This window comes from Salmo salar, chromosome 06 (assembly GCF_965601325.2).
Source record: "Salmo salar chromosome 06, fSalSal1, whole genome shotgun sequence".
Taxonomy (NCBI): domain Eukaryota; kingdom Metazoa; phylum Chordata; class Actinopteri; order Salmoniformes; family Salmonidae; genus Salmo; species Salmo salar.
The window spans coordinates 16,965,885-16,993,434 of NC_138296.1; the positions used below are offsets into that span (position 1 = coordinate 16,965,885).

General features: G+C 42.4%; 2 protein-coding genes across 4 annotated transcripts in view; both read right to left on the reverse strand.

Annotated features, from left to right (window-relative positions):
- The window catches only part of LOC106601941 (ubiquitin carboxyl-terminal hydrolase 36), a 38,571-nt gene extending 35,140 nt beyond the window's left edge, over positions 1 to 3,431 (reverse strand). For both annotated transcript variants that reach the window (XM_045719832.2, XM_045719831.2), the window contains exon 1: positions 3,311 to 3,431. The gene's annotated coding sequence lies outside the window, so the exon portion shown is untranslated. The remainder of the gene's footprint in view (positions 1 to 3,310) is intronic.
- A 4,455-nt stretch (positions 3,432 to 7,886) lies between these two features.
- The window catches only part of LOC106606431 (metalloproteinase inhibitor 2), a 60,563-nt gene continuing 40,899 nt past the window's right edge, over positions 7,887 to 27,550 (reverse strand). The window contains exons 1-5 of one of the 2 annotated variants that reach the window (XM_045719833.2): positions 26,979 to 27,371; positions 9,614 to 9,714; positions 9,399 to 9,507; positions 8,587 to 8,711; positions 7,887 to 8,408 (exon numbers count right to left, since the gene is read on the reverse strand). In XM_045719833.2, coding sequence (XP_045575789.2) covers positions 8,211 to 8,408; positions 8,587 to 8,711; positions 9,399 to 9,507; positions 9,614 to 9,714; positions 26,979 to 27,108 — 663 coding nt within the window. In that variant the 5' untranslated portion in view covers positions 27,109 to 27,371 and the 3' untranslated portion in view covers positions 7,887 to 8,210. Of the gene's footprint in view, positions 8,409 to 8,586; positions 8,712 to 9,398; positions 9,508 to 9,613; positions 9,715 to 26,978; positions 27,372 to 27,550 lie in introns of those variants that run through there. The other variant, XM_082976335.1, reaches the window with a different exon arrangement.

Here is a 27,550-nt window from a genome sequence, read left to right on the forward strand (position 1 = left end):
GGTTTCAGGAGTTTCAGGCTGCTTACCACTCTCTCCCAAAATGCATCATCCAGGAGGTTCCTCTTGATGGGGCTGTCCATATCGGCAGACTGATATGGCTATTTCTTGGAGAGACTCCTTTCCCTCCAGGAAACTGTCAAACATGATGACAACACCACCCCAACAGGTGTTGCTGGCAGTTTCAATGTGGTGCTCTTATTCTTCTCACTTTGCTTGGTGAGGTAGATTGCTGCTATAACTTGATGACCCTTCACATACCTAACCACTTCCTTGGCTCTCTTGTAGAGTGCATCCATTGTTTTCAGTGCCATGATGTCCTTGAGGAGCAGATTCAATGCATGAGCAGCACAGCCAATGGGTGTGCTATGAGGGTAGGACTCCTCCACTTTAGACCAAGCAGCCTTCATTGTCTGTCACCAGTGCAAATACCTTCTGTGGTCCAAGGTCATTGATGACTGACTTCAGCTCATCTGCAATGTAGAGACCGGTGTGTCTGTTGTCCCTTGTGTTTATGTTCTTGTAGAATACTGGTTGAGGGGTGGAGATGTAGTTATTCCTTGCCCACGAACATTCGACCACCAATGAGAGATGAATGCAATACAGTCTGCTTTCTCTATGATTTGCTTGATCTTCACTTGAACTCTGTTGAACTCTGCATCCAGCAAATTAGTAGATAAGTAGTCTGGTTGGAGGGGTGTATGCTGGGGGAAGAACATTCAGAAATCTCTTCCAATACACATTGCCTGTGAGCATCAGAGGTGAACCAGTTGGATACACAGCTTGAGGAAGACATTCAGCAGCATTTATCTGACTAAGTTCCTCCATTGAGTCAAAAAAACATCTGATTCCAGGAGGACCATGAGCTATTGCTATCGTTAAGATGTCTGATTCATCATTTTCACCTCTAATAGAAATAGAGGCACTTTTGTCAGAGGTTGCTTGTTGTGAGCGCTGAGGGAACTTTATGCACTTGGCCAGATGATTCTGCATCTTTGTTGCATTCTTCACATATGACTTGGCACAGTATTTGCAAATGTGCACAGCTTTTCCTTCTACATTAGCGGCAGTGAAATGTCTCCACACGTCAGATTGTGCCAGTGGCATTTTCTTGTAAAGATTATTAAAAAAAGGAGAAAAAATAAAAAATACAACTCCAAGTACAGATAACAAGTTCAGCATTTAGATTCAACTCCTTTGTAAGATAAATGTTTTAAAATGAAACATGTATGGAAACAGGTGAATTAACACTCAGACTCAAGCAAGCTAAAACTAACTAGCAGAAATTGTTCACAAGTTAGAAATGATTTAAACACTTTGCTGTAGGCTACTATTTGCTAGTTAACAAAAAATAATGTCATAAAATATATTCACCCCACCCAGTATTGTAATCAAAACTTACCAGAAAGCATGTAGTCCTTGGCTCAGACAGTGTAGTAGTCTGGGCTCAATAGCATCTCATTAGTGTGCAAGATCTTGAGAATAAGCTGTACATGTGATGGAAGAACGCAATGCAGAGGGTTGCAATTCCATTGAATTGGGCATAGTTTAACTAAAATATGCCACAAGACCAGAATTTCCTTACATGTATCCCACAAAAAAGGTTCACTGTTATAAGCTAACTTTTTGATGAATTCCCCAAATTCACCAGGAAGTTGCCAACCCTTTGCAGCCCTAGCAAAAAAACAAAGAGACTGAGGGTCAGAATACAGACCCTCAAATGGTTAAGAAGATTCCAAGGGTCTTTAAGTAAAACCTCCACTCACCCGGGGCACCAGGCCATGCAAAACGAACTCCACCAATATTACATTGAGTCCTACCATGACAGAATCAAAAAATATAATTTATTATTATGCTTATTCTGTGCACCCATCTCTTTTGGATGTTACTGCACATAATAATGTGCACATTATCTCAACACTAATAAAGCAGCTCAACGTTTGCGTGTCGGCATTTTCCCCTACGACAATAGAAACGCAGGGGGATCAACTAAGGAATCATCGTGAGCACCACAGTCCTGGGGTTGAAGATAGATGGAATGAACGATTAGGGACAAGGAGATGGGTAAATGTGAGCACATCCAAGTTGTTACGATTGTATTAGTCGTGTGGTGTATGCCCAGCATTAGCTACTTGCCACAAATAGTTAGTATTACAAACCTGCTTCTTTTTTCTTTTTTTAACAAACCTGCTAGTTATAAGGTCAAATAGTCCATATGTTTCGACTTGGAGGTTCAGCATGGAAGATGCTGAATCTTAAGTCTTAACATTGGCTATAAACCCAGCGAGTCCCATTGCTGGACATTGATATTTTCAAACACTTAACACTGTACTTCTGTCGGGAAACTAGCCAACTTCCCTGACTGTGACTTGACCAGTGTTTACAAAAAAGTATGCACAGGATTGTTTAGTGTAGCTAGCAAGTTAACCTAGATATTCCAGTAATGTACTGTTTACTAGCTCGCGCTCTCCCCCTTAAGTACAACAATACCATAGTTCACTAGCTTGCGGTTATCTACTGCAAAGTTAATGTGTTTGTAGATTGCTAGTTAGCTAAATAAGACACCGCGACGAAGTCGCTAGCAAAGATTTTACAGACAGAGCAAGTTAGCTAGCCAGCCATGTTGGCTGCAGTAACTACTAACGTTAGTAGTAAGTTAGTAGCTAGCAAGCAAGCCAGGTTAGATACTAGACATTTTAGCTAGCTTAGCCATCCAACGTTAACTAATCTGCAAAGCGAAATATATTGCAATTTTTCGTGTGACATGATTTTTATTTAATTGTTATGGGGCCTCGTTCAATATGTACTTATCTGTGTATCTAACTTGCTATTTAGCTAGCCAACTTGACCAAGGCAGTGTAATTAGCTAGCTCGTCTATCGTCGCTAGCTAGTCGGACCTGGTTTGGTCAAAATGTCTCCACGCGGAGTACAGTGGGTCACGAGAGGCAAATGTTAGCTAGCATCCGAGTTGGAAACACGTAACTTTAGTTACTACGCTAGCCGATAAACAAACATGCTTTAGATTAAGGATAATAGTTAACTTTAGTCGTTACATGTATCTATTTGTAACAACTGAAAACTGTCACTGAATGGGTAGCTAGCTAACAAAATAACCACGTAACATCAGCAAGCTAACTGTTTACTGCTAGCTTTCTGGTTAGCAACTTTGCTAACGACTAACGTGGCGTCTCGATGCTGCAATGTGGTTAGCTAGCTACCCCCCAACCTCCTCACAATATCCGTCAGATGTTTAGTCGTTATAAAAACAGATCGATAGACTGATAATTCTTAAATATCATTACTAACACTCACCTTAAATTCAATCATCCGAAAACGACGACTGTTTGGCGATAAAGACACTCTGCCTGGCTACAGTTCCCTAATTGTGTTACATTCTTTCCCCCATGCTGCATTCTGAGAGGGTGTGGGCAAGCATGACTGACAGATTTGTGAAGCCAATGAAAATGCAGGTTATCAAATCAAATTGTATTTGTCACATGCACCGAATACATCAGGTGTAGACCTTACAGTGAAATGCTTACTTACAAGCCCTTAACCAACAATGCAGTTCAAAAAATAGATTTAGGAAAATGTACTAAAAAAACTAAAGTAAAACATTCAATAAAAAGTAACCCAATAAAATAACAATAACGAGGCTATATGCAGGGGGTTCAGGTACCGAGTCAATGTGTGGGGACACAGGTTAGTCAAGTTAATTTGTACATGTAGGTAGGGGTAGTGACTATGCATAGATAATAAACAGCAAGTAGCCGCAGTGTAAAAACTGTGTGTGTGTGTGTGTGTGTGTGTGTGTGTGTGTGTGTGTGTGTGTGTGTGTGTGTGTGGGGGGGGGGGGGGGGGCAATGTAAATAGTCTGGGTGGCCATTTGGTTAATTGTTCAGCAGTCTTATGGCTAGGGGGTAGAAGCTGTTAAGGAGCCTTTCGGACCTAGACTTGGTGCTCCGGTACCACTTGCCGTGCGGTAGTAGAGAGAACAGTCTATGACTTGGGTGACTGGAGGTCTTTGACAATTTTTTGGGCCTTCCTCTGACACCGACTAGTATACACAGTACCAGTCAAAAGTTTGGACACACCTACTCATTCAAGGGTTTTTCTTTATTTTTTACTATTTTCTACATTGTAGAATATTAATCAAGACATCAAAACTATGAAATAACACATATGGAATCATGTAGTAACCAAAAAAGTGTTAAACAAATCAAAAAATATTTTATATTTGAGATTCTTCAAAGTAACAAACCTTTGCCTTGATGACAGCTTTGCACACTCTTGGCATTCTCTCAACCAGCTTCATGAGGTAGTCACCGGGAATGCATTTAATTTAACAGGTGTGTCTTCTTAAAAGTTAATTTGTGGAATTGATTTCCTTCTTAAGCCAATCAGTTGTGTTGTGACAAGATAGGGGTTGCATACAGAAGATAGCCATATTTGGTAAGAGACAAAGTCCATATTATGGCAAGAACAGCTCAAATAAGCAAAGAGAAACAACAGACATGAAGATCAGTCAATCTGGGAAAATCTCAACAACTTTGAAAGTTACTTCAAGTGCAGTCGCAAAAACCTTCAAGCGCTATGATGAAACTGAGGACTGCCACAGGAAAGGAAGACCCAGAGTTACCTCTGCTGCAGAGGATAAATTCATTAGAGTTACAAGCCTCAGAAATTACAGCCCAAATAAATGCTTCAGAGTTCAAGTAACAGACACATCTCAACATCAACTGTTCAGAGGAGACTGCGTGAATCAGGCCTTCATGGTCGAATTGCTGCAAAGAAACCACTACTAAAGGACACCAATAATAAGAAGAGACTTACTTGGGCCAAGAAACACGAGCAATGGACATTAGACTGGTGGAAATCTGTCCTTTGGTCTGATGCGTCCAAATTTGAGATTTTTGTTTCTAACCGCTGTGTATTTGTGAGATGCAGCGTAGGTGAAATGATGATCTCCGCATGTGTGGTTCCCACCGTGAAGCATGAAGGAGGAGGTGTGATGGTGTGGGGGTGCTTTTCTGGTGACACCGTCAGTGATTTATTTAGAATTCAAGGCACCCTTAATCAGCATGGCTACCACAGCATTCTGCAGCGATACTCCATCCCATCTGGTTTGCGCTTAGTGGGACTATCATTTCTTTTCAACAGGACAATGACCCAACAAACCTCCAGGCTGTGTAAGCGCTATTTGACCAAGAAGGAGAGTGATGGAGTGCTGCATCAGATGACCTGGCCTCCACAATCACCCGACTTCAACCCAATTGAGATGGTTTGGGATGAGTTGGACTGCAAAGTGAAGGAAAAGCAGCCAACAAGTGCTCAGAGCCGGCCAAAATCCATCTCGCTCCATCTTGTCCCATTGCCGGCCACTGGGCTTCCTCTCATCATCATATTTGGTGGTGAGTGGAAACGCCAAACAGATAGTTCAGATTCATACATCCGGTGAAACATATGGCTCATTGTTCTATCTGTGGTAACATGCTGGAAATCCAGAGGATTTCTTTGATTGATATAATTGAAAACACAGTGCTTGGCTGTTATGTAACATGAATTATGGCATGTTATTATGGCATGTCTGGCACACCACAACCTTCCTTGTTTTCTGTATTTCATGTTTTTAATTTCGCAATAAATGTATCATACTCTCCCTTTTTTTATATTAGAATATGAATCACTTATTGTGCACATCCAATCTCAAATATGAGATGCCCTCAATTAAGAATGTGCACTTTTGAATCTAACATAGCCTTGAACTGTCACATAAACAATAATGGACCTCTACCATTTTCAATGACCCCTACACTAAAGTTCATTCCATCCCGTGATTTTGACCTCTTTCTTCATGTGGAATGTACTATTAACTGTACATTTCCAGTGTATTCCAGAGGAGGGCACTCTGTAATCAAATAGAGTCAACACGGGCAGACACAGATCTGTCAGCAGGAGGAGCCATTGTACCACCATAAAAATTCAGCATGACTAACCACTCAAATATGGGCATAATAATTATAATAATGGGTGAAATATTGTGTCAAATAGATTCTGCTGCACAATTGCTAAACAAGTAAAATAAACACATCAGATGTATATCTAAACTTTTATTTGTATCATCTGTCCATTGTCTGAAGATACCATACAGTTCGAATGATACAAGGAGTCATATGCATGCAAGAAATTGTGTTGCTTCTCCACACACCAGTCTCATGTGGATCTAGCACGAGTCGTCCATTTTCATTCTACTTTTCTGCTAGTACTACATAAAGAGACACTTACTAACACAGAATTGATACCATGTTCATTACGGAATAATTGAATATTTTTTTACGTGGATATACAAGTTTGGAGTTATATGATACAGTATCCCTGTTCTGCAGGCAAATGATTGATCAGTTATTATAGTAGTACAACATTGTGTTCAGTTTTTACTGAAGTAATACAACAGTAATTGTAGATGAACCTCTTGCAGAGGATGGGTCATGATGAAGCAGAGCACAGGTACCCAACAAGCTACTCTGACAGGCTGGGTTCAAACCCAGGTGTCCAACGCACCACAAGACTATGTTAGCCCGCTAAGCTAAAACCTTGGCAATAGCTTGGGGAGCTATTACAAGTCTTCAGTGGAGATTATGGCATGCTACAATATAGGTCTGATCTGGTTTGTGAAGTAACTACGTGTACTGTAAAGTGAACAGAAAACTGTGCCAAACATATTCCCTTTACCCCAATCCCAATTCGAGAATATTCACACAAAAAAGTTTGTGTTTTTTACAAAGAACACATGTAATTTGCCAAAAGGTATAACGAATCTCCCAATTTCTCTAATGAAATATGTTCTTACACAGAGGCATTACACCAAGAGACATACAAAACAACCAAAGCAAAATATTATAATTATACCAGAACTAAACAAATATAAAATACGTACATAACAAAAAACTGGAAGATTCAATGACCTTGTTTTCAGACTGTACTGTGTGGCATGTGCAGTGTAGTTATATAAACATAGCACTGTGTGAACCAAAGCAACCAGGTTTAGTCTCCGTTGCAGAGAAATCAACAAAGGGTTTTGTCTATAGTAAGACCTCAGATAAGCCAGTTAATATTATAATAGGAATGATGAAGCAGTTCTAGTTATACAACACAGTGACTTCAGACAGTGTGGCACCTTTTTTTTTAGACCACTCCTGTCTAGTACATTAAAATTAACAGAATATTTATCCCACCGAAGAATATACACCAAGAATAATATTATCAGACATATAAAGCAAGGAAGAAAGAATCTGAGCAGTGGAGGCTGGTGGAAGGAGCTATAGGAGGACGGGCTCATTGTAATAGCTGGAATGGAATCAATGGAACGGTATCAAACCAGATGTTTGACTCGTTCAATTTATTCAATTTCAGCTATTATAATGAGTCCATCCTCCTATAGCTCCTCCCACTAGCCTCCACTGAATCTGAGTCATGTTTAATTTGGTCAATGACATTACAAAACTGAAGCCCTGGTTTAGACCCAAACTACTTCAGGGCTACGTTCAGTAGGCTAGTGTTGAATGTTGTAGGCAAAGGTTGAATGTTGCAGATAGAAATGCCATGAATAGAGCTTACATGATTCCTTCCTTTATGTCAGAGAAACATGTTTGTTCTTCATGTATATAACATACGATCTGAACGTTCTACAATATTGTGCCCAGCTGAACATGCCCCAGGCTTTAGGATGGTATATTTTTTAGGAATAATGTTCTATTTAGAAACACGACCACATCGGCCAACAACATTTTGATATCACCCTTTTGGGTTTCAATAACACCTTTGGTTCCAGTTTAAAAGCGAGCGACAAATGAACGGCACAAGATCAATTAATACTTGAAGCTCTATATTTGATTTGTAGTTTATTTTTATTGCACAAGAAGTGACCAGTAAGCGCTTTTAGAGAGGTGTGGGGTCAGAAAGTGCTGTTTTCTCAAGATTGTTGCTCTCTTGCATACTGACTATTTCCTGCAACCTGTCACCTGACCTCTCTATGTGACATCACAACTGGACAAGTCAATATGGGTCTTGTAATTCATTGTTATTAACTACTTTACTGATTTATTTAATCATAATTATTTGGATTTGTAGCTTTGTGTACTTTTGTTTTCTCCATGTATTAATTGCAGACATCTTTAGTCACTCTGAACAGTGAGTGGATGACCTGTAGAGTTTAGGGGTCTTCAATATCCAGGAACTCTTTCTTGGGTGGTGCTATCCCCCTGTACCAGGCACAGGACCCATCGCTCCTATTGATACAGGCAAAGTGTTGGGCCTGGGGACCGCTGTGGCTCTTTTCCATCACCCAGTCCGTCCACAGACACTCCTCCGGGGCGCTGATCGTACAGGGGATGGAAGTGCAGCGGATGATCTGTGGATCGGAGCAGAAAGAGAGAAAGATCAAGAACACCGACTGATCATTACCCCAATTCTCTAGCATTTCCCAATGTGACCAGAGTACTCTTTAAGAAAATGTGCTGTGTAAATATTGAACAAAACTCGTGTACTGTAATATTCCTATAATTCCCATCAAACACCCCCACACACACCTTGCACTTGCAGCCACTCTCATAGCGTTGAGTCAAACTCTTCTTTTGTGTGGCACTCATGGCCTCCCAAGACTCAATAAAGTCACACAGTGTAACATGCATCGTTCCATCAGTCTCCAGCTTGCCTGCAGACAGAGAGGAGATAGTGAGTCTATGTCCCATAGAGAAAACATACTGATACAGACAGGAACACTGGAACTCTTCGAGTGGGTAACACTTTATAATAACTTGAATAAGCATTCATAAACTATTTATAACTAGTGTACATAAATACTTAAAATCAATTAGTATTTTAATATGTATAAACATTTATACGAATTATAAAATGGTTAATTCATAAGCATGTATAACATTTGTCATGATTCATTTAGAAATCTGCAGTTCAAACAATAACAAAGCAGACGCCCTGCCATGGTTTTGGTGAAAAGCTGAGGGATGGGGCTGAAGAAACGTAACCGTCCTCAAATTCATAGACAGCTATGGATGCAAACACTGACCACGCATGTGATTCAAATTAAAACAAGCTTGTATTTTGGGTTCTGATGGGGTACAACAGTTGAACTAAGGACATTACTAATTTACAAGCTATATTCTTCAAGAATCAATGGGTATACATCATTCATTTAAAAACACAAACATTTATTTTAAAAAAGTTATTATAAATTGAAACCTGAAGTTGTACCAAAAATGTATTGTTCTAAAGCACTTGTTTTCTCCTACAGCATGCAGTCAGTGGCCATAATGCTGTAAGCATTTCTTGGTAGTTGAACCAGTGCTGGCAATAGATCTTGGTAACATAGTGAGAACCGCACCTGTGAAGAGATACTCCTTGTTGCCGTTGGTTTCCAGAGTAACGCCACAAACGGCTGAGGAGGGTGCAGTGAAGATGGCGTCGATATCCCGGTCAGGACCTTTGAACATCTATCCAATCACAAGGAAAGGAAGAGAAGGATCTATCAAACATGTCCATATGCAGGTCTGAACGTCACTGACTGCAGAAACCACTTAATAAAAAGGCTGATCATACCTTGATCTGTTTGATGTCGTACTTGATCCTCTTGATGGTGTTACCATAGACGTCATTACCAGCCTCAACCACTTTCTTTCCAACCACCTTTGCCCTGATCACTAGAAGAGCGAAAGAGAGGGAGACATGGTTTAACTCTACTGAAATAATCTATTTCCGTTTTACTGGTCAGTAAGACACTGACGGTTTAAGGGTGTTATGAGATCTAAGAGAACAACAGTAAAATGCTTTATAGACCCACATTTCTACCGTCTGTTCAGACTGCATAAGTTTAGAGTGTTTGGGTGTAACATTTTGGCTAGGTTTGCTCCAAAACAGATGAAAGTCCATTTTTCCTCCTGGTCCTAGATTCCTCGCTCTGGTCGTTTGCTTCTCCTTTAATTCAACACGCCTGGTTTAACTATGCTGCCCTGTCTTTAATTCAACACGTCTGGTTTAACTTTGCTGCCCTGTCTTTAATTCAACACGTCTGGTTTAACTTTGCTGCCCTGTCTTTAATTCAACACGCCTGGTTTAACTATGCTGCCCTGTCTTTAATTCAACACGTCTGGTTTAACTATGCTGCCCTGTCTTTAATTCAACACGCCTGGTTTAACTATGCTGCCCTGCCTTTAATTCAACACGCCTGGTTTAACTATGCTGCCCTGTCTTTAATTCAACACGTCTGGTTTAACTATGCTGCCCTGTCTTTAATTCAACACGCCTGGTTTAACTATGCTGCCCTGCCTTTAATTCAACACGCCTGGTTTAACTATGCTGCCCTGTCTTTAATTCAACACGTCTGGTTTAACTATGCTGCCCTGCCTTTAATTCAACACGCCTGGTTTAACTATGCTGCCCTGTCTTTAATTCAACACGCCTGGTTTAACTATGCTGCCCTGTCTTTAATTCAACACGCCTGGTTTAACTATGCTGCCCTGTCTTTAATTCAACACGTCTGGTTTAACTATGCTGCCCTGTCTTTAATTCAACACGCCTGGTTTAACTATGCTGCCCTGCCTTTAATTCAACACGCCTGGTTTAACTATGCTGCCCTGCCTTTAATTCAACACGCCTGGTTTAACTATGCTGCCCTGTCTTTAATTCAACACGCCTGGTTTAACTATGCTGCCCTGTCTTTAATTCAACACGCCTGGTTTAACTATGCTGCCCTGCCTTTAATTCAACACGCCTGGTTTAACTATGCTGCCCTGCCTTTAATTCAACACGCCTGGTTTAACTATGCTGCCCTGCCTTTAATTCAACACGCCTGGTTTAACTATGCTGCCCCGCCTGGTCTGCAGATGGTTCAGGCGCCAACCAGGTGCTGGTAGGAAGACTGAGGCACATGAGCGTTTCATCAGCTGTAATCTGAGAGAGGAATGTGCCTGGCCTGCTCTGAGGAAGCTAGTCAGCAATCTTTTGGAAAATTTTACCAGAATGCACGCATGCGCACAGGAAATCAGTCACACACTAGACGTTGTCACACACTGTTGGACCCAGGCCCCTCCTCCCGAGCCCTCCGCCCATCAGTCTGGGTAGAAGGTGCTGACAGCGACACAAACCAGCCTCTCTTTTCTTCTTTCTCCTCATTTCAGTCTGATTCAGGAGATTTTTAAAGGATTTGTTGTTGGACAAGGAAAGAAGAAATAGGCAGAAAGGCTGGAGTGGAAAAACATGGTCCTTGCCAAACAGATGAACTTCCTCTGTAACGATGTTAAGTTCTCTCTATTCCACAGCTGTCTATCATCATTAGGACCAGTACACCACATAGATGTACTTGTGTTGCTTTATCACTGGAATTACAGTTTGTTTTTGTTTTGCAGACATCCTGATCTAAAGAAACTACAGTAGAATGGGTTTTTACTAACAGCTGTACCAGCTACTTAAAGGGGACATTACACTCCATTGTCAGAGTTTGTCAGAGGTTTACAGACCTCAAGATGGCTCCACATCCCCTGCCATCGGTTGTGCAGAGTCAACTATGCCTCAACCCAAAATTAATTAAAAAGATACGCACTACAAATACGGAAATTATATGGTGCTCATCTTTCCGTTCATTAGGGATCGTGGCATGTAGCTGTATCTACACAATACATAGCCTGGGATGTGTATTTATGGATCTACACAATACATAGCCTGGGATGTGTATTTATGGATCTACACAATACATAGCCTGGGATGTGTATTTATGGATCTACACAATACATAGCCTGGGATGTGTATTTATGGATCTACACAATATATAGCCTGGGATGTGTATTTATGGATCTACACAATATATAGCCTGGGAGGTGGACTTTCCTCAACACAAGATCACTTTTGAGATAAAAAATAAATACATCTGACAAACTTTGACTTTAGAGTGTAATATCCCTTTAATATGAACATCTCTTCTATTGGTGTCTAAAACCATAATTGTACCACTGCCTAGCAACAAACAAAGGGCAGTGTGGAAAACGCTGCTATGAATGAAAGATGAGGTTCACCTCAGTGCAGTCCAGCCCTAGCTGCCTTCAGCTGTGAATCAGACTGGAGACTAATGTTAAACAGATGTTTACTTTGAGTTCAGTCGTCCAATTTCCCAAGGTGGCGACCGCAGGTACGGCTAAGACCAGTCTTTTAGGGAATTTATACTTTGTCTAAGAAGTACGAAGCATGTGCCTTAATTGGATTACAATACGGACCGAGAATAACATTTCCTTTTAAGGTTTTACAGAGTCAAACTGTTGACAGGGAGAACGGAGAGGGAGGGACAAAAGAGAAAGAGAGAGAGAGAATACTAGGAGATAGGATGGTGAGAGTGATGGAGGAATGTAGAATATCTCCAGGCAGGGAAACAGAGTTAAGGAGTGGCAGGAATAGCAATCATGCTGCAGTTGTGGAATCATCCTCATCCCCATTTCATGTGTTTAGAAAGAGACAGGCCAGCAATACCAATACCATATGTTAGCACTGACATTCAGAGAGAGACAGGAGAGAGAGAGAGACAGGGTGAGGGAGAGGAGAGAGACGAGAGAGACAGGGGGAGAGAGAGAGAGGAGAGAGACAGGGGGAGAGAGAGAGACAGGGTGAGGGAGAGGAGAGAGAGGAGAGAGACGAGAGAGACAGGGGGAGAGAGAGAGAGGAGAGAGACAGGGGGAGAGAGAGAGAGGAGAGAGACGGGGGGAGAGAGAGAGAGGAGAGAGACGGGGGGAGAGAGAGAGAGAGAGAGACGGGGGGAGAGAGAGAGAGAGACGGGGGGAGAGAGAGAGAGAGACAGGGGAAGAGAGAGAGAGAGACAGGGGAAGAGAGAGAGAGAGACAGGGGAAGAGAGAGAGAGAGACAGGGGAAGAGAGAGAGAGAGACAGGGGAAGAGAGAGAGAGAGACAGGGGAAGAGAGAGAGAGAGACAGGGGAAGAGAGAGAGAGAGACAGGGGAAGAGAGAGAGAGAGACAGGGGAAGAGAGAGAGAGAGACAGGGGAAGAGAGAGAGAGAGACAGGGGAAGAGAGAGAGAGAGACAGGGGAAGAGAGAGAGAGAGACAGGGGAAGAGAGAGAGAGAGACAGGGGAAGAGAGAGAGAGACAGGGGAAGAGAGAGACAGGGGAAGAGAGAGACAGGGGAAGAGAGAGACAGGGGAAGAGAGAGACAGGGGAAGAGAGAGAGAGAGCGCGCGAGAGAGACGTCAACAGGATCGACAGAGAGGGAGAAGAGTCAACTAAGATCAAGTTCATAGCCAGGAAAAAGCACTAAACTCTACCCAGGCTGCATGGTTTGCTGTGTGCATCAGAACAGCTCTGAGAGGGCAGCCCTTGCAGTCATACAGACTCTAACCACTGGGCACACACTGTTAAAATCAACGTGGTTTCCTCGTCCTTTCAATGAAATTACATTGAACCAACGTGGAATAGAGATTGAATTCACGTCTGGGCCCAGTGGGTAAGGTCTACACACAGTCTCACTATAGTCTACACACAATGGTGGAAAAAGTACCAAATTGTCATACTTGAGTAAAAGTAAAGATACCTTAAAAGAAAATGACTCAAGTAGAAGTGAAAGTCGCCAAGTAAAACACTACATTATTTTCTTTAGGAATGTAGTGAAATTCAAGTAAAAGTAGTCAAAAATATAAATAGTAAAGTACAGACAAAGAAAACTACATAAGTATTACTTTAAAGTATTTTTACTTATGTACTTTACACAACTGTCTACAAACAGTCTCAGACGGAAGCACAGAGGACCTTTTCTCTGAGGCCACACACACACTCCCTCTTTCCCTCTGTGTTCCACACTCTGCCATTCTGAAACACACCGTTGCTAGTGTTACAGCCCCATGGACAACCAGTGTAGGGACAGCCTCCTGCTCCTCCAGGTCCATGGGGATTGGTGGTCATCCCCTTGACCGGAGTGTGCAGAAAGAATCCTCACTGGCTGAGCAGGAATCAGACACCGGACACTTCTGCTTCCCTCCTATGGTAAAGTAAGTCAGGTGGAATGTTCCAAAGGCACCAAGCAAGAATATATTGACTGACTGGACTGTGGAGTGACACAGTTGTGCTGCGTCACTTGGATTGGTGGACAATGCTGTCGGTCTGAAATGTACTGTGAAACTAGTCTGCTGTTGGAAATGAGAGCTGGGTTCTGTGTACATGGCTAATACAGTACTCTCTTCATGTTTGTCAATTTGGTATTTCCTTTTGAAAATAGACTAACATGATTGGATTGTGACATGTAATCTCCCTCTCCATTGAACCTTAGCAGATCATGAGTCCTACCATTTCCAAACTCCAAACCTACGAAGAATTAACTGAGAAAGTCCAGAAACAAAATAATACATTTAATCTTCCTCAGCTTTATATCCAAATGGTTTAACCTCTAGCTGCCACATTTATGTCTAACAGCGGGGATAAAAGCGCACTTCCTGTCTGAATGACCGGATGGTTACCAGTAGCCATCCATCACATTCATTACACTATAGAGCTGCTGGAACAGTGGGGCTGCTATTGGAAGTCTTACAGTGGTTTTATGGGTCCCTTGGGGCCATTTGAGGCTGTATTTGGTTGACACACTACATCAGTGTAATTGAATGGGAGATGTGATGGATGTTACACTGTCTGCTCTCATTGGCCCTGTGCCATAACAACAGTGTACACTGTGTAGTCAACAAACACCACGCTCTGCCTGGCTGAAATGAGGTACCATTATCAAACTACTGAGCCAAGCTCAACTGACCGGACTACACATCTATCATAGTGGCTGGAACCGTGCTGGAAAGGAGGGGGGATACAGGCAGCACAGTATGGATGGACACTGAAAAGGGCACTCAAAAAATATGACTTAAACAAGTCCTTGATAAAGCCTGTTGACAGATGCTCCAAGAGGGTAGATTTGTCAGGAAGTGGCTCATCATAAAACAACTCCTTCTTGTTCACTCTGACTGCCCCCCCCCCCCCCCCAAACTGAATTAAAGGGTAACACTTTACAATAAGGTTACGGGTTTATAAAGGATTTATAATCAAATTAATTGTTGACAGTCAATTAAACATTTTACAAGTAGTTAAAAAGTTAGAACTCATTGATTAAAATTGTGAGACAATCATTGAAAAAAAGGAACACAAAGGGAGCACTCAATTATGGCTCTGGAAAAATCTGACATCTGTTTTAACATTCCAGTTACCTATCAGTGTTACATTGTAAAACAGCATTTCCAAAAAACCTTCCATTTCAAGTTCATTTCTAATCTATGGGAAGGCTAAATGACTCATCCTAGTAACTTTCCCAGACTACTACGCAACTCCACCGTGCAGAGGTGAAACCTGGGAGAGTCCACTGAATGATGATTATGACTAACATGGAGTGTGTGGTGTGTGTCCAATTCTAACCCGAGTTGCACACCAGTTGATTTGCGCTCGGGCTCAAGATAAAATCATTATAGGAAATGACAATGTTAACTGGAAACAGTTGACCATAGATAAAATCATTATTGGAAATGACAATGTTGCCTGAAAACAGTTGACCATAGATAAAATCATTATAGGAAATGACAATGTTACCTGGAAACCGTTGACCATAGATAAAATCCTTATAGGAAATGACAATGTTACCTGGAAACAAGATGGCCAAAGGCTGTGAAAAAGACAAGAAGAATTATCTGGCAGGAGAGGTTGTGGAACAGAGTGTACTTTCTAATTGTCCTCTTTCACAAACAACAAACACACTAGTTGGGATAGTTGCTTGGTCATCAACAAACCTTTCATAACAATATGCAGATGGGAAAAATGTCCATGCATGTCATTTAATTGTAGAGGAGAAGGGTTCTGGTTCAGCCAGTCCTGCTGCCTGTTTTCCTTCTGAACACAGTGGTCAGTCAGTGGCCGACAATTCCTGCCCGCTATTCCTGCCCTCTAAAGACTAACAAGACAGGCACTGGAGTGGAATCCACAGGGTTGGACATCGAGGAAGACATTGAGAAGAACCAATGAAGAAGGGATGAAGAGGGTAGGAACTAGGATTCACCTGGAATGAAGTTAAGAAAACTGCTCTGAACTGGGTTTGCTGGAGATACACTGTTGAGGCTCTTTGCTTCTCTAGGAGCTAAAATGATTAAGTCAAATCAAAAGAAAGACAGTAAATTACCATTTAGCAGATGCCTTTATCCAATCTAATCCTCATTCCATATACAGTTTACCATTTAGCAGATGCTTTTATCCAATCTAATCCTCATTCCATATACAGTTTACCATTTAGCAGATGCTTTTATCCAATCTAATCCTCATTCCATATACAGTTTACCATTTAGCAGATGCTTTTATCCAATCTAATCCTCATTCCATATACAGTTTACCATTTAGCAGATGCCTTTATCCAATCTAATCCTCATTCCATACACAGTTTACCATTTAGCAGATGCTTTTATCCAATCTAATCCTCATTCCATACACAGTTTACCATTTAGCAGATGCTTTTATCCAATCTAATCCTCATTCCATACACAGTTTACCATTTAGCAGATGCTTTTATCCAATCTAATCCTCATTCCATACACAGTTTACCATATAGCAGATGCTTCTATCCAATCTAATCCTCATTCCATACACAGTTTACCATTTAGCAGACGCTTTTATCCAATCTAATCCTCATTCCATATACAGTATACCATTTAGCAGATTCAAAGCGATTCAGTCATGTACCCATACATTTATTACGAATGGGTGGTTCTGGTAATCGAACCCACTATCCTGATGTTGCCATGCTCTACCAACTGAGCTTGCTCCCTCCGCAGCAATGCCAAATTCATCAATCCACTCAAACCAAACAATTAGCTCTCACGTCAAATGTTCCCCATTGTGTTCCTCAATCATTTTGGAGAATCTACTAGGAATGAAATCTCTTAGCTTCAAATGGTTGTCCATAAACTCAACAGGAACTGTCCTCAGGGAATTGTGTGTTGCATGTCATCACACCTCTTCACTAACTGAAACAGCAATCTGTTTCATGGTACATTTCTCTGAAACGTCAAGTATAGCTGCTCATGTTGTAGTGCTGCCAAAGACCCTCAACCGTCCTGTCTTACCATACTGCACAGGACAGACTGCATCAGTCCTCAACCGTCCTGTCTTACCATACTGCACAGGACAGACTGCATCAGTCCTCAACCGTCCTGTCTTACCATACTGCACAGGACAGACTGCATCAGTCCTCAACCGTCCTGTCTTACCATACTACACAGGACAGACTGCATCAGTCCGCAACCGTCCTGTCTTACCATACTGCACAGGACAGACTGCATCAGTCCTCAACCGTCCTGTCTTACCATACTACACAGGACAGACTGCATCAGTACTCAACCGTCCTGTCTTACCATACTACACAGGACAGACTGCATCCATCCTGTCTTACCATACCGCACAGGACAGACTGCACCAGTGCTTGAAGTAGAATGAAAAAGGTGCCGGTCCGCTTTAATTTCACAATGCCGGTATTCATGTTTTACAGCGACTAACCTAGAGGTGTCGATACTTAAATTATGGTAAAGTGCTGGTAAGCCTGTTGAACACTGGCCCAATTCAAGCACTCGTCTGCGTTAGCTATCCACTCAGGACTTCAAAAGCATGGAAATATCATCTCACTTAGTAGAATGAACAACCGTTAGCCAACCTATCCGCGTGATAAACAAACAGCCCAGCCAAACCCTGAGTACATAAGGAGCTGTTGTGATGTCAAAGCTGGCGCAGATTTTGCTTTGGACAGAAAAGGATGTGGTTTTAATGGTATCGTCTGTTGACACAGCTTGCAGCAGGGCCTGTCTTCAGAGCAGAAATCAGTCAGCCTACTTTCTTCAGATCCCAAAAGGTTTGCATTCCTTTTCCCCAATTCTCTCCATAGGTACACAACCCTCCAACTAGAAGCAATACGAGGCAGCGGACTGCTTGGTCAAATGCATGACTGGCATAACATCTGACCGTCGAGCGGCATTGAAGGGCTCCGTAACCGGTCAGCCCTGACGGGACGATTTCAATTGATGTGGATGGAAATGGATTTGCTTCTGTTCAATCCCTTCTCATGATTGAATAAACTGTCTGGAGATGCCAATTAGAAGAAGACTTCCAGTACGTTCAGTACATGGCGTTGTTATCGCAGTAGTCCACAAGGAGCGAAGAGTATATCAAGTTCATATGTTTCAGTACATGTCAGACAGACAATGAAATACTCCCCCCCTGGAATTGACTGTACACCTCTGCCTAAAGACAAAAGAAGGAACCAAGTGGCCTTGGTGGTCTAGCTTGATGTGCTACCACCTACAGAACATACACCTACCAGTGTCAGCATGGGTTCAAATGTCACCTGCTGCCTGTGACATTAGTGATGGGCGGGGTCCATACAGTTACATATCGGGATACTATTTTTTATGATATATCTTATCGTTTTGACAATATCGCAATATTATTTTTGTGCTAGTTGGCTGTACTTGCACCAAACCAGTGTTTTCAGCACTTTTATTTCCATGACTGATCAAACCTCGTTTTCTCATGGCTCTCCCTTGTCCCTCTGCAGAAGACAAATGTGGAGCAATATTTTTGAGCATCAAAACACAATAAAATCACAGTATCGAATTGCAATACATACAGAATTGTGAAAAATCGCAAAACATCTCGTGTCGGCACCTAAGTATGGTGATAATATTGCATCACGAGGTCTCTGGCAATTCCCAGCCCTGTGCAACACACTCGCTTCCCGTCTTTCCTACTCTCTGTCCTCTGTCCAGTGGAAGACAAATACTGAAGCTCCTTTAAAGAAAGTGACCGAAGGCGCGGTCCCTCCTCTTGCCTGCCACCCCACCGCACCAACCTACAATGGACCACACAGAAACTAGGTTGACAGTTTCATTCATGCCAGTCACCTTTACTGAGACGGCAGGAGGTCCCAAATTGAACCTCTTGCGTTAAGAAATGCGATGTATCCTGAAAATGGCGAACAGCACCAAACTAGTACACCAGGCCAAATGAGGTCACCTCTAAAGCAGGCCAAGGATTTATTTCATCAGAATGGTTTGTGTATAAAAATACGCCTTCAACATAGCTTAGCCCGTTAATGGCATCGGGAAAATTACAAAGAATATTGTCTGATATTCAGTGGTGAAAATCGACCAAGGAATTTCCAGAGATTAAAAATCCTTCCAGAGGTTATGGGTTTACACAGCTGGATTTTAAAAGGCAGTGTGTGCCAGGGACTTTCTCAACAGGTTCAGATGCTTGGTCATGCTCTTCATTGGCCCTCTATTTCCTCATTTCCATCAGACGGGATGACAATGCCATTGCAATGTGACCACGTTGCCAACTTCAAGGCATCGTTGTGCAATAGAAAAGCAAACAGTGTCCAGTGTTCACATACTAGAAACCGTTGACAGTAAAATAACCCATTCTGACCATGGTTTGTGCATTTCACAGCATAGTTGGGGTCAATTCCGTTTTAATCCAGTCAATTCAGGAAGTAAACTAAAAGCACCAATCTTCCTCAAATTGGAATTTCAGTTTACTTTCTGAATTGACTGAATGGAAATTGGATTGACTCCAACCCTGATTCACAGCCTTTTAGTCAATGAAATGAAAGTGCAATGAAAAGACCGTTCTGCTTTTGACCTTTAACCTAAACCTAGGCCTTATTCTGCTGCACTAATCTCATAAACAGGATTGTGTTTCTACATCAAACAAGCAAAAGGACAACATAGGAATAAAGTTGAATCATATTACACAGGTTCTATGCCCCTTGCATGTTTTTCTTTTCTTTTAACCTTAATTAACTAGGCAAGTCAGTTAAGAACAAATTATTATTTACAACGACAGCCTACCCTGGCTAAACCCAGACGACGCTGGGCCAATTGTGTGCCACCCTATGGGACTCCCAATCATGACTGGATGTGATACAGCCTGGATTTGAACCAGAGACTGTAATGATGCCTCTTGCACTGAGATGCAGTGCCTTAGAGCGCTGCGCCACTCGGGAGCCCAGGGGCTACAGTCCATTACGGATTACAAAGGAAGACCCGGGAGTGATCTGCTCAACTATGCCTCTCTACCAGACTAACTCAACGCATTTAACGCACGCTTCGACAATAACCACACCACACCATGCGTGAGGCCCCAGAGGACTGGGGGATCTCGCTCTCCGAGGTCGACTTGAATAAGGTCTCTAATCAGCTCCACACTCGCAAGGCAGTGGGGCCGGATGGTATTCCAGGGCGCGTTCTCAGAGCATGAGCAGATCAGCTGGCAGGCATATTCACTGTAATTTTCAACCTCCCCATTCCTGTTCCATCATTCCTGTTCCATCATTCCTGTTCCCAAGAAGTCTAAGGCTTCATGCTACAATGACTACCGCCCTGTAGCCCTCACATCTAATCATCAAGTGCTTTAACAGGCTGGTTATGGCACACATCAACTCCATCATCCCAGACCAACTCCAATACGCATACCACCCCAACAAAGTCATAGACGATACAATCTCATTTGCACTCCACACTGCCCTCACCCACCTAGACAAGAGGAATACCTACAGTACCAGTCAAAAGTTTGGACACACCTACTCATTCATTGTAGAATAATAGTGAAGACATCAAAACTATGAAATAACACATATGGAATCATGTAGTAACCAAAAAAGTGTTAAACAAATCAAAATATATTTCATATTTGAGATTCTTCAAAGTAGCCACCCTTTGCCTTGATGACAGCTTTGCACACTCTTGACATAATAATAGAAAATAGTACAAATAAAGAAAAAGCTTTGAATGAGTAGATGTGTCCAAACTTTTGATTGGTACTGTATGTGAGAATGCTGTTCATTGACTACCACCATTGCCGTCACCAAGCTTAGGACCCTGGGACTGAACACCTCCCTCTGCAACTGGATCCTGGACTTCCTGATGGTTCAAACCCAGGTAATGAGGGTAGGTAACATCACCTGCGTTACCCTGACCCTCAACACAGGGGCCCCACAGGGGTGTGTGCTTAGTCCTCTCTTGTACTCTCTGTTCACCCACGACTGCGTGGCCGTGCCCGACTCCAACACCATCATCAAGTTTGATGACAAGCCGACGGTGGTAGGCCTGACCACCAGCGACGATGAGACAGCCTACAAGGAGAAGGTCAGTGACCTTTGCGGTGTGGTGCCAGGACAACAGCTTTTTCCTCAATGTCAGTAAGACCAAGGAGCTAATTGTGAACTACAGGGGGCCGAGCACGCCCCCATCCACATCGACGGGGCTGCAGTGGAGAACTTCAAGTTCCTCGATGTCCAAATCACTAAGAACTTTAAATGGTCCACACACGCGCACAGTCATGAAGAAGGAGCGACAGGGTCTCTTCCCCCTCAGAAGGTTGAAAAAGTTTGGTATGGGCCCTCAAAATCCTCAAAAAATTATCCAGCGGCACCATCGAGAGCATCTTGACTGGCTGTATCACTGCTTGGTATGGCACAGGACTCTACAAACTCACTCACACCGACACTCCAACACACCCATAACATGCACACATATTTATACTGACTGCACGCACACACACTCTTAATTTATGCTGCTGCTACTCTGTTTCTCATACATCCTGATGCCTAGTCACCTGACCCCTATACATATCTACCTCTATCACTCCAGTATCCCTGCACATTGGAAATATGGTATTGGAACGGACTCTGTATATACTGTACTGCAGCTTCTTACTTTCTCATGTTCATCTTATTTCTTGTGTGTTTTTGTTCTACCTTATGTTATTTTTTTAGTACTACATTGATACTGAATACTGCATTGTTGGGTTTAGAGCTCGCAAGAAAGGCATTTCACATTAAAACGTGAAACTCTACAAGCTCTGGTGCCATTGCAACCTATAGCAGAGAAACTGTGGAATAAGTAAACTGCTGTATATACACACCACAGGCTGAGCCAGCTCACAACCACGAAGAAAGTCCCTGAAAAAACAGTATTTAAACATCAAGACAAGCCGGTCACTGTTCAGAGATTCTCGTTAGCATAAGTTAGTTATGTAAAGACAAGTAACCCAAACAGGCAGTGGTCTGTACCTGGTCAAATCAGAAGAGAAAGAGGCCCAGAAACAGATCCTTGTCGGGGGAAACCAAAGGTTTGGCCTAATATGACTAAATCAAATACAATTTTATCAAATACTATTTTATTGGTCACAGACACATGTTTAGCAGATGTTATTGCGGGTTACTGAAATGTTTGTGTTCCTAGCTCCAACAGGGCAGTAGTATCTAACAATACACAACAATACACACATCTAAAAGTAAAAGAAATATTAGGATGAGCAATGTTGGAGTGGAATTGACTAAAATACAGTAGAACTAGTGGGATTCCCTGGTTCTTTAAAGTACATATACAGTCATCAGCTTTCAGGCTGGACGTGGATGCTGTAGTACATTCTTAGAAATAGAAACGTGCTATCTAGAACCTAAAAGGGTTCTTCGGCTGTCCCCATAGGAGAACCCTTTTAAGAACCCCTTTTGGTTCCAGGTAGAACCTTTTTGGGTTCCAAATAGAACCCTTTCCACAGAGAGTTTTACATGGAACCCAAAAGGGTTCATCCTGGAACCAAAAAGGGTTCTCCTATGGGGACAACTGAAGAAACCTTTTGGAATCCTTTTCTCTAAGAGGTTACTTGGTCATGTTCACAAGTCATGAAACTGAAGAAAACTTTCCGAAACGGGGAGGTAGGCCTACTACCTAAACTTGTCAAATAAGAAACACTCATTTTCTTTTTCCATTGCACAACTTTTTGCTACGGAGTGGCCTAATGAACGTGAGCGACCCTGCCTGGACCTCACACCAAAGCCCATGTTTCCCAGATTCCATTTGCCACACAGGCTAGCAGTAGTAACTATACAGTAGTAATAGTGGCTGCAGTAGAAGGCATCTATCATCTGCAGTTGTTGTTCTGGTGGTTTAGGCTTGACCAGGGCAGAACCCGTCCAGGGTTCTAGATTTCTTAATTCCACTCTTTTACCTTTAGATCTGTGTGTATTGTTGTGAATTGTTAGATATTACTGCACTGTTGGAGCTAGGAACACAAGCATTTCGCTACACCCACAATAACATCTGCTAAACATGTGTATGCGACCAATAAAATGTGATTTGACGGAGAAGAAGGTCCCAGAAAAACAGTTCTCAGTCACAACACAGTGGATTGTGCTACTCGACTCCCAACATTTTGCCTGTTCATGGTGCACTTTGATGACCAATACAAGGATCTGGCCAGAGAACCACCCATAGTAGAGCTCACAACAAACACTATTTACCCACAATGCATTACACAAGCTCTTTTTATTCGTATCTGCCTGTATGGATGTTAACATAACAGCAATGACAGCAACTTTGAAAGGACAGATTACTTTAAATGGATAGATTTCTAGCATATTTTGACCTTGTCAAATCCACAATGAGCCAGACATAGGTCAGTCACATTCCACAGAATTAACAACTATCCAGTGTTTATTTCACAAGGACATGAAGGAAGAAGATGCTAGAATATTCTTAGTTGGTTGTGATTGAGAATATCTCCCTTCATGTGACCCCAAGGGGATTTAAATGATCTGGAGAAGAAAATGGGTCTGAGTGTCTGGTACAGTAGCTGCTGCTATAAGACTACTCTATAGAGGGCACAGTGTCTGGTACAGTAGCTGCTGCTATAAGACTACTCTATAGAGGGCACAGTGTCTGGTACAGTAGCTGATGCTATAAGACTACTCTATAGAGGGCACAGTGTCTGGTACAGTAGCTGCTGCTATAAGACTACTCTATAGAGGGCACAGTGTCTGGTACAGTAGCTGCTGCTATAAGACTACTCTATAGAGGACACAGTGTCTGGTACAGTAGCTGCTGCTATAAGACTACTCTATAGAGGGCACAGTGTCTGGTACAGTAGCTGATGCTATAAGACTACTCTATAGAGGGCACAGTGTCTGGTACAGTAGCTGCTGCTATAAGACTACTCTATAGAGGACACAGTGTCTGGTACAGTAGCTGCTGCTATAAGACTACTCTATAGAGGGCACAGTGTCTGGTACAGTAGCTGCTGCTATAAGACTACTCTATAGAGGACACAGTGTCTGGTACAGTAGCTGCTGCTATAAGACTACTCTATAGAGGGCACAGTGTCTGGTACAGTAGCTGATGCTATAAGACTACTCTATAGAGGACACAGTGTCTGGTACAGTAGCTGCTGCTATAAGACTACTCTATAGAGGGCACAGTGTCTGGTACAGTAGCTGATGCTATAAGACTACTCTATAGAGGGCACAGTGTCTGGTACAGTAGCTGATGCTATAAGACTACTCTATAGAGGGCACAGTGTCTGGTACAGTAGCTGATGCTATAAGACTACTCTATAGAGGGCACAGTGTCTGGTACAGTAGCTGATGCTATAAGACTACTCTATAGAGGACACAGTGTCTGGTACAGTAGCTGATGCTATAAGACTACTCTATAGAGGGCACAGTGTCTGGTACAGTAGCTGCTGCTATAAGACTACTCTATAGAGGGCACAGTGTCTGGTACAGTAGCTGCTGCTATAAGACTACTCTATAGAGGGCACAGTGTCTGGTACAGTAGCTGATGCTATAAGACTACTCTATAGAGGACACAGTGTCTGGTACAGTAGCTGATGCTATAAGACTACTCTATAGAGGACACAGTGTCTGGTACATTAGCTGCTGCTATAAGACTACTCTATAGAGGGCACAGTGTCTGGTACAGTAGCTGCTGCTATAAGACTACTCTATAGAGGGCACAGTGTCTGGTACAGTAGCTGATGCTATAAGACTACTCTATAGAGGGCACAGTGTCTGGTACAGTAGCTGCTGCTATAAGACTACTCTATAGAGGACACAGTGTCTGGTACAGTAGCTGATGCTATAAGACTACTCTATAGAGGGCACAGTGTCTGGTACAGTAGCTGATGCTATAAGACTACTCTATAGAGGGCACAGTGTCTGGTACAGTAGCTGCTGCTATAAGACTACTCTATAGAGGACACAGTGTCTGGTACAGTAGCTGATGCTATAAGACTACTCTATAGAGGGCACAGTGTCTGGTACAGTAGCTGCTGCTATAAGACTACTCTATAGAGGGCACAGTGTCTGGTACAGTAGCTGCTGCTATAAGACTACTCTATAGAGGACACAGTGTCTGGTACAGTAGCTGATGCTATAAGACTAGTCTATAGAGGGCACAGTGTCTGGTACAGTAGCTGATGCTATAAGACTACTCTATAGAGGACACACTGTCTGGTACAGTAGCTGATGCTATAAGACTACTCTATAGAGGGCACAGGTGTCTGGTACAGTAGCTGATGCTATAAGACTACTCTATAGAGGGGCACAGTGTCTGGTACAGTAGCTGATGCTATAAGACTACTCTATAGAGGGCACAGTGTCTGGTACAGTAGCTGCTGCTATAAGACTACTCTATAGAGGGCACAGTGTCTGGTACAGTAGCTGATGCTATAAGACTACTCTATAGAGGGCACAGTGTCTGGTACAGTAGCTGCTGCTATAAGACTACTCTATAGAGGGCACAGTGTCTGGTACAGTAGCTGCTGCTATAAGACTACTCTATAGAGGGCACAGTGTCTGGTACAGTAGCTGCTGCTATAAGACTACTCTATAGAGGGCACAGTGTCTGGTACAGTAGCTGCTGCTATAAGACTACTCTATAGAGGGCACAGTGTCTGGTACAGTAGCTGATGCTATAAGACTACTCTATAGAGGGCACAGTGTCTGGTACAGTAGCTGCTGCTATAAGACTACTCTATAGAGGGCACAGTGTCTGGTACAGTAGCTGATGCTATAAGACTACTCTATAGAGGGCACAGTGTCTGGTACAGTAGCTGATGCTATAAGACTACTCTATAGAGGGCACAGTGTCTGGTACAGTAGCTGATGCTATAAGACTACTCTATAGAGGGCACAGTGTCTGGTACAGTAGCTGATGCTATAAGACTACTCTATAGAGGGCACAGTGTCTGGTACAGTAGCTGATGCTATAAGACTACTCTATAGAGGGCACAGTGTCTGGTACAGTAGCTGATGCTATAAGACTACTCTATAGAGGGCACAGTGTCTGGTACAGTAGCTGATGCTATAAGACTACTCTAGAGCATCAGTGTGACAGGAAAAAGAAAAAGGAGAGAGAGGGGGGGTTGATGGGTTCTCTCTGTAAAACGTAAAGTATGTGAACTATTGTATAATTTCATGTTGAATTGAACATTTGTTTTGAAGCAACATGCTGTGTGTGTGCAGTGTGAGAGAGAGAAAAAGAGAGGTGTTCATTAGCAGCCTCTATTCCACCCATCACCATTCCCTCCTGTATTCCCAGTATGTTGCAAATAAAGCAGGCCATCCATCTTAAATAGTGAAACATATTAACTGTCAAAGATAAGTGATATAACCTACCACTATTATTTGATTTTCATAATAGTCTACACCAAGAAGTCTACACTACAGCTGAGTGCTGGGCTAAATGTAGGAAAATATCAATTTTACATTTTGGTGTATATCATTTAGCTTTTGGACAAATAACAATGAATCTGAAGGCATACTGTAGGCCTATAGCAAAATAGAACAGTTGGTGTAGAAACCCTACAGGAGGGTAGCTATCCAGGAACAGGGTTTGAGAACCCTGGCTGTAGTCTGTTTTACTGTTGCCTACTTAATTATGTAAATAATTGTGTGAGAATACGTAAATATAGGCCTAATGATCATGGCATGAAAATTATACAAAGTTACAGCGACCACAGACAATTCTGCATGATGCGCAAAAATGTGTAGTAGCCTATCTTGATACAGTGTATTAGCATATCTATCAACATGTGAAGAGAAACAAATGTTGCCAAAATTGCTTACCGACGTCTGCATTGCAAAAAGCCTGTTGAGGATGCGCAGGGGAGCAACTGCAAGCTTCTGCGATGTCTTCGACCCGCCAGAGGAACAGAACGACCAGAGTAATGAAACAACTACTTATGAACCAAGTCATTTTGGAAACGAATTATTCTACTGTCGACTGTATGGAAAAATCTATCAATCTATCGCGTGGAGGGAAAATGTTTACCCCACGACAGCTAAAGAACAGAAACACAAATATATATTCAGTCCCAAGCTTTTCAGAAGGTCGTGAATTCGATTGTTTCGCCAAATATCACAAAAGGATCGCACTAATGAAAGTGTGACATGTAAACTACACTAGAACATTGCTCTTTCCCTTCTAGACTGTTCCAGACTGACAGACACCTAGAAATGTGTTTTCCTTGCCTTTTATGGTGGGCTGTGAGCTCCTCCCCCAGTCAGGACCAAACCAGTGGCAGGCAGGCTGAGCATTCTATAAAACAGAAGATTAATGTTGAATGAGCTCTAGTAACAATGAGGTTGTTTTTCATCAATAGGCTAGGCTTATGTAATGTGTCTAAGAGTCTAGCCTA